This window comes from Dryas octopetala, chromosome 1, assembly GCF_963921425.1.
Source record: "Dryas octopetala chromosome 1, drDryOcto1.1, whole genome shotgun sequence".
In the NCBI taxonomy this organism is placed as follows: domain Eukaryota; kingdom Viridiplantae; phylum Streptophyta; class Magnoliopsida; order Rosales; family Rosaceae; genus Dryas; species Dryas octopetala.
Genome location: NC_141366.1, coordinates 9922428 through 9938004, shown reverse-complemented (window position 1 = coordinate 9938004; position 15577 = coordinate 9922428). Strand labels below are relative to the sequence as shown.

General features: G+C 38.2%; 2 protein-coding genes and 1 pseudogene across 4 annotated transcripts; 1 reads left to right on the top strand and 2 right to left on the bottom strand.

The window, feature by feature from the left end:
• Nucleotides 1-1680: 1680 nt before the first annotated feature.
• On the bottom strand, nt 1681-4197 carry NF-YC2 (nuclear factor Y, subunit C2). 3 transcript variants are annotated; one of them, XM_086236746.1, is made up of 2 exons: nt 4054-4197; nt 1681-2872 (listed from the first exon to the last, which is right to left on the bottom strand). In XM_086236746.1, the coding sequence occupies exon 2, from the start codon at nt 2817-2819 to the stop codon at nt 1974-1976; it is 846 nt and encodes a 281-aa protein (XP_086092872.1). In that variant the 5' UTR covers nt 2820-2872; nt 4054-4197; the 3' UTR covers nt 1681-1973. The 3 variants fall into 3 exon arrangements, with proteins under 3 accessions (XP_086092872.1, XP_086092888.1, XP_086092880.1); XM_086236762.1 differs by having other exon boundaries at nt 4080-4197; XM_086236754.1 differs by lacking the exon at nt 4054-4197 and adding an exon at nt 3114-4027.
• A 2169-nt stretch (nt 4198-6366) lies between these two features.
• LOC147297593 (GRAS family protein RAD1 pseudogene) lies at nt 6367-8075 on the top strand (annotated as a pseudogene).
• Nucleotides 8076-8265: 190 nt separating this feature from the next.
• LOC147297592 (RAF-like serine/threonine-protein kinase 20) lies at nt 8266-15459 on the bottom strand. The gene is made up of 9 exons (XM_086238352.1): nt 15207-15459; nt 12077-14838; nt 11899-12000; nt 10952-11104; nt 10636-10799; nt 10266-10413; nt 10046-10168; nt 9594-9681; nt 8266-8742 (listed from the first exon to the last, which is right to left on the bottom strand). The coding sequence occupies exons 2-9, from the start codon at nt 14738-14740 to the stop codon at nt 8549-8551; spliced, it is 3636 nt and encodes a 1211-aa protein (XP_086094478.1). The 5' UTR covers nt 14741-14838; nt 15207-15459; the 3' UTR covers nt 8266-8548.
• Nucleotides 15460-15577: the final 118 nt, after the last annotated feature.

Below are 15577 nucleotides of genomic sequence, written 5' to 3'. Positions count from 1 at the left end.
AGAAAAAGAAGGCAAATTGAAATCCATTAATAAAGTTTTTTAGAGTGAGAAGGCAGAAGAAGCCAAATCTCCATCATTTCGAGTCTTCGACAATGAAACACCCAACTGGAAATGAATTTTACAAAGGGTATTTATCACATAAACCAGCTAATTCAACAATTTTGCAAAAAATAATAACGAACCAATATTCACATTCTAGCACCAACAAAAAACAAGAAAATACTGGTAAATACAATAACATTCGAAACTAAACTAGAATCATTACTCGAGAAAAATGCAATCACAGAATGTTTAAGGAAAAAATACCAAAGAGAAAACAGAGCAGCAGAATTGGAAAATGTACCGTAGAGGAAAAGAATGACCTTGAAAAGAGCTTTGTATAAGCAATGAAACTGATAGAGGACTCAGAGAACCCTCGGAATTTGATTTTCCACAATGGGGTTTGGATTGGTATGGCTGTCTGGGGTGGTTTATGGCTTTAAGAAAAACAGGGAGAGAAACAGAGCAAGAAAGCCGAAGCCTTTGAAGTTTGAAAAATGGGGTTTGGCAAAAAATCCCAGGTGGGTTTCATCAGTTGAAAAAACAAAGAGAGAGCTTCTAATTGAATGCGGAAGATATTGAAAAGGAAAAGAAATCAAAGAATGCATTGCGGGAAAGTTTTTTCTTCTTCGGTTTTGAAAGACAGAGAGAGAGAGGGAGGGAGCGAAATCGGTGCACGTACGCTGACCGTTATTCATTAAAACTGAATTTATCGTGTCATGATATTTTCTGGGGATTCTTTTGACGAGAAATTGTTGTTTAATTTCCTTTCTGTTCTGTTCAATGCATTTTGGTTTTTGAAAGAGGGAATTTTGCTAATTTTTCCAAAATCTTCTCCAAAGGATAATAAATAAAATATATCATTAATTTTTTTTTTGGTACAGTATATTAATTTTCTACATTTAAAACAAATTTAATAACAATTTTATTCTTTATGAGAAAATAATAACAGCCAATCATTTGAATAAAGTGGCTTTTACATTTGATTTTGCAAAATTATAACACCCACACTTTGTCTACTTCATGGATATAATGACATTGTATATAGACCATATCATGTATTTCAGGCTTTTCAGCTCTACCTCTTCACCTGATTCCATTTCTTTTAGTAAGTCATGCTTCAGTGCAGTGTGGTTTCGTTATCCATTATGGAATACAAGATGACGTTCCTTTTTGTCACTGCTATGACTGAGTTGCTATCATGACATACCACTAGGACGAAAATAAAGCATTACATCCAATTCTTCTCTGATGTGAAGCGAATAGCTTTGCATGGCTATTGTTGAGAAGCCTTCTCAATTTTATAATATGAAAAAAAAAAACAAAAAAAACAAAAAAAACAAACAAACAAACAAATCTTTGCAATGCCAATGCCTACGCTATAAGAAGACAGATCACAGATGTAAGATCATGGCATTAGCATCCGACAAAGGACAACACGAAGAAGTACTGTTAGCCTTACTCAAGTTTTCTGCTCAATTTACATAATTTCTTGTTTGACATGCCGAGGGGAGATTTGAACTTAGACCTCTTCGGACCAATAACTAGACCAATAGCTAGTTAGTGCTCAATTATATACTTGGGCAAAGAAGTTTGCTTATGTTGGCAAATAATGGAAAGGAATTCATAGTAGCCAAAGTATACCAACAATCAAATTCAGTCAATTTCAAACTTCTAAAGCTCTCTTGACCCAACTAGTACAAGAACACACTAGGCCAAATAAGAAAGGGCCGAGATAATAACACATAATAAGGTAAATTTCCAAATCAGAAGCAATATAAGCACATACATAATACAACCTAACATCTGCTCACGGCACAATCCACTAGGATTTAGCATCACAATTGTCATCTAATGCAACACTATTAAAACTCAACTCTAACAATCAGAAGATACGCCTGGCAACAGCTTTAAGAATACTTTGGCCAGAATCATTAAGTGTCTGTCTGCTGTTGTTGGCTTTGTTCTTGTTGCTGTTGCTGCTGCGGCAGTTGAGGTTGAGACTGAGGCCAGGGCACAAAGGCCATAGGTGGCCGGGGCTGTTGAGCAGCATACATTGCTGCTTGATCCACTGGCTTCCCCATGATCATCCCAGGAGCTCCCACAGGATGCTGTGGTGGAACATAATAATATGGAATATCTGCTGGGGAACCAACCACTGGGATGGTAGCCTTGGTCACCCCAAGTCCCTCCTCTTTCAACTCATCTCTTGGGATAATATCAACCAAAAAATCAAAGACATCAGTCCTTGAAATAGCAGCTGCAATATCATTCTTCTGTAACGTCCTCCTTTTGTTCTCTTCTGTGTGAATCCATGAGCGCAAAGTCAGCTCCAAGATGAATATTTCACATGCCTTCGCAAATATCACTGGAGCCTCAGCAGATATCATTCGGACATCCTCATCAGCTTTCATTATTTTCTTAATCCTAGCAAGAGGAAGGCTGTGATTCTTGAAGTCACTTGTTTGCTCAATGTCTTGCACTTGGTTGGCCCAGAACAATTGAAGCTGCTGCTGTTGTTGCTGCTGCTGTTGGTGGTGGAAGTGCTGGGCTTGCTGGTAGGCAAGCTGATGTGGGGAATTAGAGAAAGTGGTGGGGGGATGCGTTGGGGAAGGGACGGCTACAGAAGGAGTTCCAGAAGCCACCATGGGAGCAGTTTGATAGGAAGGAGGAGCATATGTCATCTGACCTGCACCAGCCACGACACCCGCTGCAGATTGCTGTTGGTGGTGTTGTTGTTGTTGCTGCTGCTGCTGTAGTGTTTGTTCTGAGTGATCCATGGTTAATTAGGGAGAAGTACCTTTCTTGTCCTAACTATTCCCTGATCACAATTCTGGATAAAGAAGAAAAATTGAATAAAAGAATTAAAATATGTAGGACCTCTCCAAGACAAGAATAAAAAGCACTGACACAAAGAGAATGCCAAAAGAACTCTTCTTTCATTCTCTTGCGTTGGGAGGGGAAAGAAAAATCATTCTATTCTACAGCATCATCTCATGATTTTTCCTTTTTTTAAGGATAATGCATGATTTTGGTTAGAGCATAACCAGTCTAAGCTCAGAACAAATTCTTACACAAAAATAAATGAGCAAAAGCCTTTAATTCTCAACCATCACTTTTTCACCAGAACCAAGTTGTTTCAACCTCTCCAACTCTTGTTTCCAAGGGATTGTCTGTGTTGTAGCTTTTGGAAAACTGATGTGGAGAAACTATTAAAAAAAGCTGGGGAGAACTTCGGGTATTTGATGAAGGAAAACTCAGAAAAAAATGGGGTGTATGTTTCTCCACCAATAATCGAGAGCTCCGTTTCCATTTATCTATGCAATTTATGCTTACCCCCATGCCTAGGCCAAGGCTAGACCCACAGAGATCAGAACAACCAATCTGCCCTGCTTATTGAGGCCACCGTTCCTTCACTAACGAAGTGTGTGAACATCATTCTTGACTAATTTTTTTATAATACTTTTTGATACATGCATGCATGTAACACAAACCAAAAGCCATAGGAAACACAGACAATAATTCCCCCAAACCTTTAAAAGAAGAAAACGAACAGGAAGAAAAATCAATTTATCATATCAAAGCACAAATTCAGCTTAAACAAACATATCATGGGTCATCATGCAACATAAACAAACACTTGTCAACTGCATGCCTTCAAGTTTCTCACAAGTAAAGCTTAGAAATATGTGATTATTAACCAAAGATGCAAATCTTATAATCTTATCCACATTCAAACCCCTAATGCACTATTTGGTTGCTGAGAAAAATATAGAAAAATAATAAGTACAGCTAAAGTTCTAAATTTTTTCCATTATCTGCTCTAAATTAAGTGAACCACTAATTACTACATAGTCCAGAACAACATAAAGCACAGAGGTAAAAAAAAAATTCTTTTTCTTGCCTACTTTTCTCATCAGCCAAACAGAGGATACATAGAAAATAACAACAAAACAAACGATCTAACACTGAAATTTCTTAAGAACACTCATAGAAAGCTAATTTGAAAGTTACCCATTGAAGCTTAGATGAATCTTCACCTTGAAAGGAACCCTAAGAGAGAAATTTAGAGAGAGAGTGAGAGTTGAAAGGGAGGGACAGAGAAAGTTTGAAATGTGGTGTTTTAGAGAGAGAAAGACAGAGAGTTCTGGGGCCATCGTTATGTCGACACGTTTCGAGCACTGAGAGTTCTGACTACCTGAGGGTTTATGTTCACGACTTCCACGTGGCGAGAAGCCACTGGAGTTGCCAGTAGAAAAGGATACCCACGTAAACCACTGTGACGTACAAGGAAAAAGACAGCCTATGTAGGTAAGGGTATTTTCGGAAAGGTCATTTCATCCAGCAAAGCACGCAGAAGGGACGTGGAGCTAGTTCGTGAGGTCACGTGACCGAAGGGACACCATTCCCTTCTGAGCCTATTGGCATGTTCATGAGCTCATGTTGCAACTGTGGGACTGATTGGCATTTGAGCATGTCTTGTATTGGAGTGCTGATGTGACGATGTGTTGTTATGCATTTGTTTGAGGGTATAATACATGTGTAATTATTAATATTTAAATTATAAATTTTTACTTTTAATTTTAATGATTGAACACTTGTTATGTAAGTAGATATATAATATCATGTTAGTATGTGATATTGTGTTATTATTATGCACAAATATTTAATTTAAGTGATACTATTTTATATATTTATGTTAAAGATTAGAACAATTGAAGAAGGTCACTTTAAGTCTTTCACTATTCAAATAGAACATGTGTTTGGGTTAATTTAAATATTTTATAAGCTATTGTTTAGAGGTGTAAAATAAGTTGTGTATTGTTAACGTAATACATTTAACTTGGATCTATGTGTTTCATATTTGACACAACCCATTTACTAATTATGTCGTTTGTGTCTAACACGAATGATTTAAATATGTTTATGTTGCACCTTGGCACAATATGAGCACACAAAAAATAACCATTGCACTCTTCTTGTATAAATACATCAAAGATTATGAGAAAACAGTTTTGAAGTGCCTTTATAATTTGGAATGTCTTCTTTCTTTGGTTGGCCCAATGAATTACAGGCCATGTCTCCTAAATAAACCTCATGGACTTTAGTATGATTTGGGGTACTATGCATCAACAAATATAAAAGAACAGAGTAATCTAATTAGCTCATCATATGATTCGGCTAGTGATGTGCAAGGACTATGGGGTATGAGATTTCTTAATGCCACTTGAGTTGCAACTCATATGCAACCCCTACTTGAAGGTTTGAAATTAACGGGGGAGTCAACATGAAGGCCCAAATGGAAAGAATCCATCAACTTGGTTGAAAGTCAAGAGGTGTGATGAGTTGGGTGAACTTAAAATGGGCGTAGATGTTGCAATTGGGAAAGCAACCGACAATACATAATGATCTGGTGAGAGATTGGTATGCTTCTAGGCCCTACTAGACCTCATGCTTCTATGCCACCTCCTATGTCTCATTGCTTGTTGGCTGACCAAGGTGAGAATGACTATTGACAAACAGCAAATGACACCAATAAAACTGTGGAACCCACATAATTGGTTGAGGTTACCAACCCAAACCTCCCAAACTGTTTGTCTTTTAAGGCCGGCTGACTACTTTGCTCTGAAATTCCTATACCTTTCCTCATCTACATCTAATTATAATAATAATAAATGTAGCAAATGTCAAAACTTGCTGTTGCCACCTTTAATGGTATAAAAAACAGGTATGATGCATAACCACCAAGAAAATGTTGCTCATTAAGGTGAATTTTTCTATTTTTAGTGTCTCAAAATGTGTGAAAATTTGTAACTTTAGTAATAAAGAGCATTTACCTCACACACAAAGTTAGACTTGGAATCTCTACCTCCCAATTAGCCCTCTTTGTACCAAAAAAAATGTCTCAAAATGTCCAAGCTCACCCCAAAGTAATGCAAGAATCAGTTGTAATATATGTGGTCACATATACATTAGAGCCAACAAACCAAGATAATGAAACAAATGAGTCTACCTCAACTCATAAGACTTTATTATTTTCACCTTATGTCATAAGAAGCAAAGATTAAATGTCAAATTTGATATAATAACTCACCATCATTCTCCATGAAAAGTTTTTATTCATTTTTTATGTTTATTTTTTTTTTTTGTATTTGAGATCTTGCCGGCCCATCACCTCAAAACAAAGAGAATATGATTAACTCAGCATAGTTAATAAAGGAACAGCCATTTTACACTTTGTGAATAGGGGAACCGTCTATGTTCCTAAATCTCTAAGCTATTCCTTGCTCTTCTCTCGCTCCCCTCAATCCCTTCTTCAAGCTAGCAATGGAAGACTTCAATGGTTGGCTCTCCTTCCCCTTGCATGAGAGTCTCAACCACGACCTCGCCATTCGAAGGTTCTGTCCAGCAAGAGTTGAGCAGGAACAAGGAGGAGAGTGGGAGGAAATGATGCATGAGATTGAACTGAGTTCACCCTCTGATACCACAAGCAGCACTCCTTGCTTGCCTGCTTCAGAGGTAGATGATTTTGTTGACAGCTTCATCAATATGGATCATTGCAAGGATATTGATAATGATGTTCAATCCATGGAGAAACACCAAAGTAATTTGGATTACTTTCAAGATGGGATTGAGACATTTTCAATGGTGGATCATGATCTGTATGGAGATGTTCTGATGATGATGGATGGAGATGATCATATGGAGATGGTTGGCTTGGTTGAGGAATTTGGAGTTGGCCCAACTAATGATGTGCCTAGTGTTGAAGAGGCGAGCCATGGGGTGGACCAAGGGCTTCACTTGGTGCACATGTTGTTGGCTTGTGCTGAGGCTGTGGGTTGCAGGGACACCATACTTGCAGATTCACTGCTCAGCCAAATTTGGGCTTCAGTTAGTCCTTGGGGTGATTCCTTGCAAAGAGTCTCATACTGCTTTGCAATGGGATTGAAGTGCAGGCTATCACTCCTTCATAATGTCAATGTAAATGGCACATTCAACAATGATGCTATGGATGTCTCATTGACTACTAGGGAGGAGAAATTGGAAGCTTTTCAACTCCTAAACCAAACGACTCCTTACATAGCTTTTGGTTTTATGGTTGCAAATGAAACTATACGTCAAGCAGCACAAGGGAAGGAAAACTTGCACATCATTGATTTGGGCATGGAACACACTCTTCAATGGCCATCCTTGATAAGAACCCTGGCATCAAGACCTGAAGGCCCACCTAAGAAGCTCCGAATCACCGGACTAGTGGAAGATCACAATGTCTTAGAGCTTGAAGCTGGCATGAAGGCCCTGGTGGATGAGGCCAGCTCACTAGGCATACCAACAGAATTCAACATGATATCAGAGCCAGTAAAACCATCACTTCTAACTAGAGAGAACCTAAACTTGAGAGAAGGGGAAGCATTGTTTGTCAATTGCATGATGCACTTGCACAAGTATGTCAAGGAGAGTAGAGGGTCTTTGAAGGCAATCCTCCAAGCCTTAAAGAAATTAGGACCTGCTGTGCTTACATTGGTAGAACAAGACGCAAACCATAATGGGCCATTTTTCCTTGGGAGATTCCTTGAGTCTCTTCACTTCTATTCGGCCGTTTTTGATTCACTCGAGGTTATCCTCCCGCGAAATAGCCCTCAGAGAATGAAGATAGAGAGACTTCATTTTGCAGACGAAATTAGGAACATTGTTGCTTTTGAGGGCTTAAATAGGATAGAGAGGCATGAAAGGGCAGACCAATGGAGAAGGCAATTAGGCAGAGCTGGGTTTCAAGTGATGGGGTTGAAGTGTACAAGTCAAGCACGGATGATGCTATCTGTTTATGGCTGTGATGGGTACACTTTGGCTACTGAGAAGGGTTGCCTCCTCCTTGGGTGGAAAAGCAGGCCCATAATGCTGGCATCTGCATGGCAAGTGCACAATGTTTCTTCCTCCTAGCATTGTGCATGATATCGTTTGTTGTTGCAGCTGATTTGGTTAAACCATTGGCATAATCATGTTATTTTTGTACTGGGAAGTAATATTATGGGTTATTTTTTTATCAAGGAACCCAATGTTGCTACAAATTTGGGTTTCTCAAATATTTTTTAGTGTAGTTTCTTGGGCTCCATTCACTTCCATTATATTTAACAATGTAGCATTGATGAATGCAATTTGCCAAAGTGGCCTACAAATCAAAAGTTACCGTAATTCTGATAAACTGGCAACTAGTAGAAAATGCATGGGTAGAAATAGTGCAAACTGCAAACCAAAATAGCAACTTTGCATTCTCTTTGGATATCCAAAACATTCTTCTACAATTTTGTGAATTTTAGGGGAAGAAAGAAAAGTACAAGAAAATTACTTGAATGGAGCCGAGATTTCATTCCAAAAAAAGTGGAAACCGTGTACCTGTGCTCCAAATATGATAAAGTACACACTATCTTATGAGTTAACAATTGAATGAATAAATGTATCATGTTCATGTCTAAATCATGCAAAAACGACACAAGCAATGGTTAAATTATCATTTAGATGCTTTGTGACCCTGTGCTTTGGTTTGGCTAGCCGCTGCAGTCATTACTCGTAAGCAATCAGCAATTTCTGAGAAAGATGGCCTGGCCGCAGGATTAGGGGCCCAACACAGCTCCATAAGCGTTCTCCATTCAGGATCACAATAACTTGGAATGGTGGGTCTCAATGTGTTATTTACAATACCTCCTGCATGTATTGAAACAATTTTCATATAAATTAAAGTTGTAGCAGTGAATTTATATATATATAGAGAGAGAGAGAGAGACCTAAAAGTGAATAATAACAAATTGCAAAAGATAATGGTACCCATGTACAGCATTTGAACAAATAAAAATAGTACAATTCATTGAGGTTGACAAATCTGGGAGCAATTGAACTTTTTTTTGTCTAATTCATGTCTCTGCATCTGAAAATCCTATGGTTTGCATCCCTATTCTAAGATTTCTGATCCAATTTCATCAGAGATATTAAGTCAATGCGATCCTAATAGAATAATGCTACATTCTTAAGTCCATTTACCAACCAATATACAGAAAAATGAACGTAAGCATAGCAAGAGCTGATGATCACCCACAACAATGCTGGAAAGATATACTTCCAATATAGCATTTCCATACATTGCACCATTTTGTGCAAGTGGAACACGTACAGCAGAAATTCAGAATAACAGATACCTCAAATCCATTCCAGGCACAACAAAGCTAACAATCTCCTTCTTACATGAGATGTCACCATGCAATTGCATAAGCATAATCCAAGCCTATGGCTATATGGGTTTGGTTGGTATAAATATAATTTTTGCAGTTAATAATGTGACTATTAGCATTAACTTCAAGTTCCAAGATTTGCAAGGCAAATAGGAAATGTCAGTTGATTCATGCCAAACCATCTGACACTGCTTTTGACAGTGTCAGGAATCACAGTGATTATAATTTTGTTCCAGTATGCAAGCTAACCATGAGGCAAACATCAGTTTTTAAATGAGCAACAATATTGACAAGTAGGCTCAACCATGAACAATAGAGTAATACGATCACCTATAATTGCTCCATAGTGCATGTTGGCATATGGCTCCTCGCCGGTAAGAATCTCCCATAAGACAATACCAAAGGAGAAAACATCAACCTATGACATAAAGATCAAGAGTCAGGCAAGAGAAGTAATAAGTCCTTAAATGCGCAAATGTGCAAATGTATCAGGTGAATTCCAAATTTCTCAGACTCCATTAAACAAAAATCTGTTCCAAAGCTTCTCAATATACTAGAAGAAACATAACAAGAGGTCAAGAACAACAAACAAAACAAAAACATAAGAACAACTTCACCAAGTATTGTACAATTTTAGATGTTTCTTAATCTACAAAGAGATCCAGCATGAGACTTCAATCACGTTAGTTGCAGTACATGCGATTAATTGGTGCACACTCTATTTGATTATTTATCTATTCTTATTTCCATTGTAAAAAATAAAAATCTAATAGAAACCTTACCTTTTCAGAGACCTTAGTGCTGCTGCCATTCAGCAACTCTGGGGCCATCCATGGTAACGTTCCCCGTACACCACCAGAAACCAGGGTATTTCTCTTGATTTTTGAAAGGCCAAAATCACCAACCTGAAAAGAAATACATATTATTATAATTTTCAAGGTCAATATCAAGCCTATGAGAAACATAACCATTTTCTAAGAGCAGCAAATTCATACTAATTACCTTGCAAATTGGACGTAGAGGATCTTTTAAGTTGACAAGTAAGTTGTCACACTTCAAGTCAAAATGCACAATATCCTTTGAGTGCAAATATTCCATTCCAAATGCTGCATCCATAGCAATTATTAGTCGCTTGCGACGATCAAGATACCTGCATATTAAGATGAAGTTTATGGAAAGCAGGTGAAAATGAAAGAAATGGCTGCTTAAATTAAGAAACAGTAACTTGAAACAGACGGATAAAAGATTAAGTTAAAAAGAATATTAACATTTCAAAAACTTAGTGTACTTTTTTGATTGTCTAGAATAGCTATGATGCTCTAAACACCTGAAGTAAAGTAGAAACTTAGGAACAGTATCAATGGATTATTACCTATCTTTTCGAAGCAAAACATGCCTAAGAGAACCATCAACCATGTACTCAGTTACGGTAGCTAGTGTCCCCCCTGGTCCATTTTGCACTACACCATAAAATGCCACTACATTTGGATGGTGAAGCTTCGAAAGAATGTCAGCTTCCCGCCAGAACTCTATAGTCTGAAAATGGAGTAGAAACCATTAATGCCTTAAAAGTAAAATATTAATTCTTGTCACAGAAGCAACAGAAATATGAGATTATATTTCCTTCACTTGCTTTTCAAAAAATGTGAGTTTCATCACACAATTTAGAGGTGGGGAGGAATGGCTACCAATCTCTCTTGCTCTGATGATCTCCCAGTGAAGCAGCTCTTATTCAGTCTCTTAATGGCAACATCACTGCCCCTCCATTTTCCATGATACACAGTCCCAAAGGTACCAGAACCCAGTTCCTTCAACTGCTCGAGGTCTTCATTCTTTATCAACTATTATGTGCATCGAGAAGAAAGAATCAAATGGATGTAAAATAGAAAGTCTGTACTGTTGGCAAAAGAAAGGGAACCAGTGCCAAAATGACAGATCCAATGCATTCATTAGCAAGTCTGTGTAGATGTATAAAATAGACCAAATGACCAAGTAACTGGGGAACCCAAAGCTCTAACAACAATAAAGCAATCAAAGCCCATACAAAAGTATTCAAGAACTCCATAGTATAAATTAATGCATGATTAAACAGTTCATATTAACATAAGGGATGAATCTGTGTGTGTCTGTGCACGCTCCCATGATACATGGACTCACACACAAGTAGCTTTTTTTTCTAGGTGAGGACAGATTTAAATGCAACTTTTTCCCCCTAACCTCAACCCACCCTTTTATGACCTACACTATTCATTTTGCTTGTATATGGGTTTTGTTGAAATATATGTGACATGTATTCAATCAGAACAAAATTGTGACAAAATGGGATAAAATACACATTTTGAGGAAAGTCCCAGATGTTCTCATTTTCTGATACTAATAAGAGGGCAGTTTGAGATTATTCTCTATATTTGAATCCTAAGCCAAGCTCTAACACCATTGAAAATTTTGCTTCTTAAAATACGGAATACCCAAGTATCATGAACACAAAGTAGTATTTGGTGTCTAAATCAAGGGTTAGGGGAAATGTGAACAAAGTCAAAACTTTTTGTATGGTATGTTTTGCTATAATCAATCACTCGATGGGTAAATATTTTATTTAACCAAGTTATGCAAAAATAGAAAACTTTCATATTACCTGCAAGGTACTGATATCAAAATCTCCCAGCGAAGGTCCTAAAGGAGGTAAACCAACATTTCTGCTTGAGAAGTAAACATTTCTGCTTGCAAACTTCTCATCCTACATCAAATTTATTGGACAATTGTTAGCACAGAAGCAATTTATTAAGAAAAATGAGACCTGATCAAAAGACTACCTCGTACTCTGACTCTGGCACTCTTAGGTTTTCCATCATACCCTCAAACTGCATACTTTCAGTGCCCTTCACTTCGGGATGATCATAGTTTGAATGCATTATGTTATCTTTAGTCATTCCAGATAATTCTTTGTGAATGCCTTCCCCAAAGTTAGGCTGAGAAGCCACATGGCCCACTGAAACTCCATCTGTAGTTACAGGCGTAAGATGATAAGATATACTATCTCCTTCCTCAACATTTCCAATTGCAGACGGAAAACCAAGATCCTGGTCAATAAGAGAAACATCTTCCTGATCAAACCCTTCTTGTGCCAACTTTTGGAAATATGACCAGCGTTTGGGTTCATGATTTTCCATATTTAAGCTCAAACCAGCTCCATCCTTGTGCAGCAAACCAATATCAGGGGAATCTTCAGAAAGTATTGCCTTAGAGAATATATCAGACAAGAAATCACGAGGAAATCGTTCTTCAATATCAATAATGATGTCTTTATGCACTGAAGTAGAAACACCAACTGGTACTTTTTCAGGAGAAACATCTTTAGACAAGTTCCCTGTCCAAGAAATGGGCTGTGCACGGCCCATAGTGTCAACACTACTTGGATCATTTCCGGTGGCCTCATCCTGATTAAGCTCTGAGTGATTAGATGCAGAAACCTCAAGGTGCTTTACAGAAGGTGCAGTCTCCTTATTATCCACGGGGTTTGACAATGCCGGCTTTATTTCACCATCTGCATCTTGCAAAAGCTTTGCATTCATCTGACAAATTGAATCAGCAAACTCTTTATACTTCTGAAGTTGGGCAAGTCCATCATCAACACTTTGAGCATCCACATACACTGTTGGGGTGGATTGTTCAGTCTGGGGAGCAAGGTTTCCATGTTCATGCAATTTGTTAACTCCTGTAATTGGATCCTGCTGGCTGATATCAGAACGTGAATGAGATTCAAGAAACTGACAACCATGTGAATCATCAGACTTTGATGATCGATTCAGCATCTCTGCCTGCTTCCTGGGAATTCTTTCCGAGTAGTAGACTCTCTGAGGAAGCACAGGTGGCTCAAAGTAACCCAAATCAATTCCATTGGACACAGGGTCAGCAGAAGCAGGAGCAACTGCATTGCCAGATGTGGAATGACGATCAACTTCCCTAGATTCAGGTTCCTGGTACTTTCTTTCATCTTTTGATGCTTCTTCAACAGGATGATAGTTCATCAAATTACCATCATATCGCTGTAAAGGGACAGAGTGCTCGTTTCCCAAGGGGCAAAATTTTTCAGGGTCACTCTCTTGCTGCACTGTACCATCACGTTTTGGTTTCACCTGCTTTACTGGCATCTCAAAATTCTGTTCTCTCGAACCACTTGATGGCTGCCCTACAATTGTACCTCCTTGTTGATTCATAATCCCATGATGAGGCACTGAAATAGGAGTTTCTCCAAAAGGGGGTTGACTTGGAAGGACATGGCCATTGTGCAATGGGTACTGCAGATTTTGTCCATAATGCATCACCTGGCCAGGCTGAAAATGACGATACGTTCCATAGGCATTTGAAGAGCTTGGTAGCACTGGTTCAGAAGATTGAACAGTTGTCGATGAAACAATATTTCCAGTTAAAATCGAAGTGCTAACCCCTGTTGACTCTTTTGCAACTCTACTTGTCTCCTTTTCAATATTCTGTCCATTTAACTCATCTAACTGATTTGCCGAAGAGCTCCTCAAACCATGTAGAGTCGAGTTTTTTCTTGACCCCAGGTCCATGCCATTGACAGCAACTACATACTGAACCTCAGAATCACCATCCACGCCATGCAGACTCTGAGCATCGGCCAAATCACTCATGGAGAACAAAAACATCCTAAGCTTTTGTGGCCCTTCTTTATCTTCTAGTTCATTACATTCCTCCATCATATTTTGCAGATCCTCATCACAAGATACAGAAACTAAGGCATCAAGATCCTCTCCAGGAAGCTGATATTTAATTACATGCACTTGGTTATAAATTGAGAAAGCTATCTGTATAAGCTCCTGCCAGCAAATGTCCTTTCTTATACGGATAATGCGTGTTTCACCTCCAGCATATCTGAGCTTTCCATCACTTGGTCGGGGTAAGATTTTACCACCAAAGCTACAGAGAGCCTTCATTTTCATTGCTGAGCTATCAGAAGCTCCAGAAGAGGCAAATCCAGGAACACGACTATTTTCATAGCCTGATGAAGCTCGTGGTACTGATTGAATTGACCCATAGTTATTTCTGTCATCATTTAAAAATAAGCTATTTCTCTCAAACTGTTTTGGACCTTTTTCAGCCATAGGGAGCATTGAAGTATCTGAGCCACTTTCAGAGCCTGTATGACTGATTCCTAAAATTCCTTTTAGTTCGACATAATTTGTTGCATAATTTGGATCACCCACAGGATGCAAAGGCTTCCTGGGATTCACTCGATCAAGCATAAATTGAAGAGCAAACTCCTCACCAGTCTGTATGGAGTAATTATGTACAGGCTTGATCTCAGATATATTAGGGTCATTAGATCTCATATCAGCATGCATGCTGCTCAGAGAGTCTTGCATATATGACTGGGATGCAGGTTGGAATTCATCCTTTCCAGGTTCCATGGAATTGTATTGGAACTGTCCACGTGTATTTAATTGTTCGGACATATCATTGTTTGAATTTCTTTCTCAGCTCAATTGGGACTAACCTCAACACTAAACTACTAACAAAACCCCATTCAATATATTGAGGCCTGGCAGACAAACTGAAATAGGAAACAAGCTTCGATTAGTCTCCGGTCTCTATTAAAAGAGATGCTACACTCAAACTAATTTATTGATTTACAAAAAAAACTATTAATTCTCTGTTTTCTTTTCTCTTGGATTAACAAAAAATTTCTTTACCAGTCAATAATCATAAACCCATTGAACCGTCACCTGAATAGCTCACCCTCAACTTGTATTCAGCTCCATCAAATATGATACACAAACACACACACACAAATACACAGACATACACATGCACCCTACACAAAAACAACTTGAACCCTAATTTGACACTCACAGATCAAAATCAGATAAAACCCAATACAAACTAGATCAAAACAATAAAAAAGAAATTAACCCCAAGTACCTGGATAAAAATGCTTTTCCAACTAAAAAGCTCTCACAGTATATCTTTGCTTCAGGAAGGCTTGAGTGAACCAGGCACCATTACTATATCAGAGGAAAAAGAGAAGTCTTTGTGCCAGCAGTTCAAATAACACATTAAATAAATAAAAAATTCCCTCGCTTTCCTTTCCTTCACTTTCCCTCACTTTCTCTCACTTTCTATGGAAATTTTGGAATTCTCTTGGCCACCTCCAAACAATGAAATGACTGCATAACTCATCAGTCTTTGGATTTTCTGCAACATCATGTATTCATGTTGATATCATTATTTATTAGATTTATTAACTTCTGATGCTGAGTCAAATGAATGAAGACATTGGTGTTCCCAGACTG

Coding starts and splice junctions, on each gene's coding strand:
- NF-YC2 (XM_086236746.1), bottom strand. CDS start 2,819: ATGGATCACTCAGAACAAACACTACAGCAGCAGCAGCAACAACAACAA.
- LOC147297592 (XM_086238352.1), bottom strand. CDS start 14,740: ATGTCCGAACAATTAAATACACGTGGACAGTTCCAATACAATTCCATG. Junction 12,001..12,076: donor TGCCAGAGTCAGAGTACGAG/GTAGTCTTTTGA, acceptor AATTTGATGTAG/GATGAGAAGTTTGCAAGCAG. Junction 9,682..10,045: donor GCACTAAGGTCTCTGAAAAG/GTAAGGTTTCTA, acceptor TTTATGTCATAG/GTTGATGTTTTCTCCTTTGG.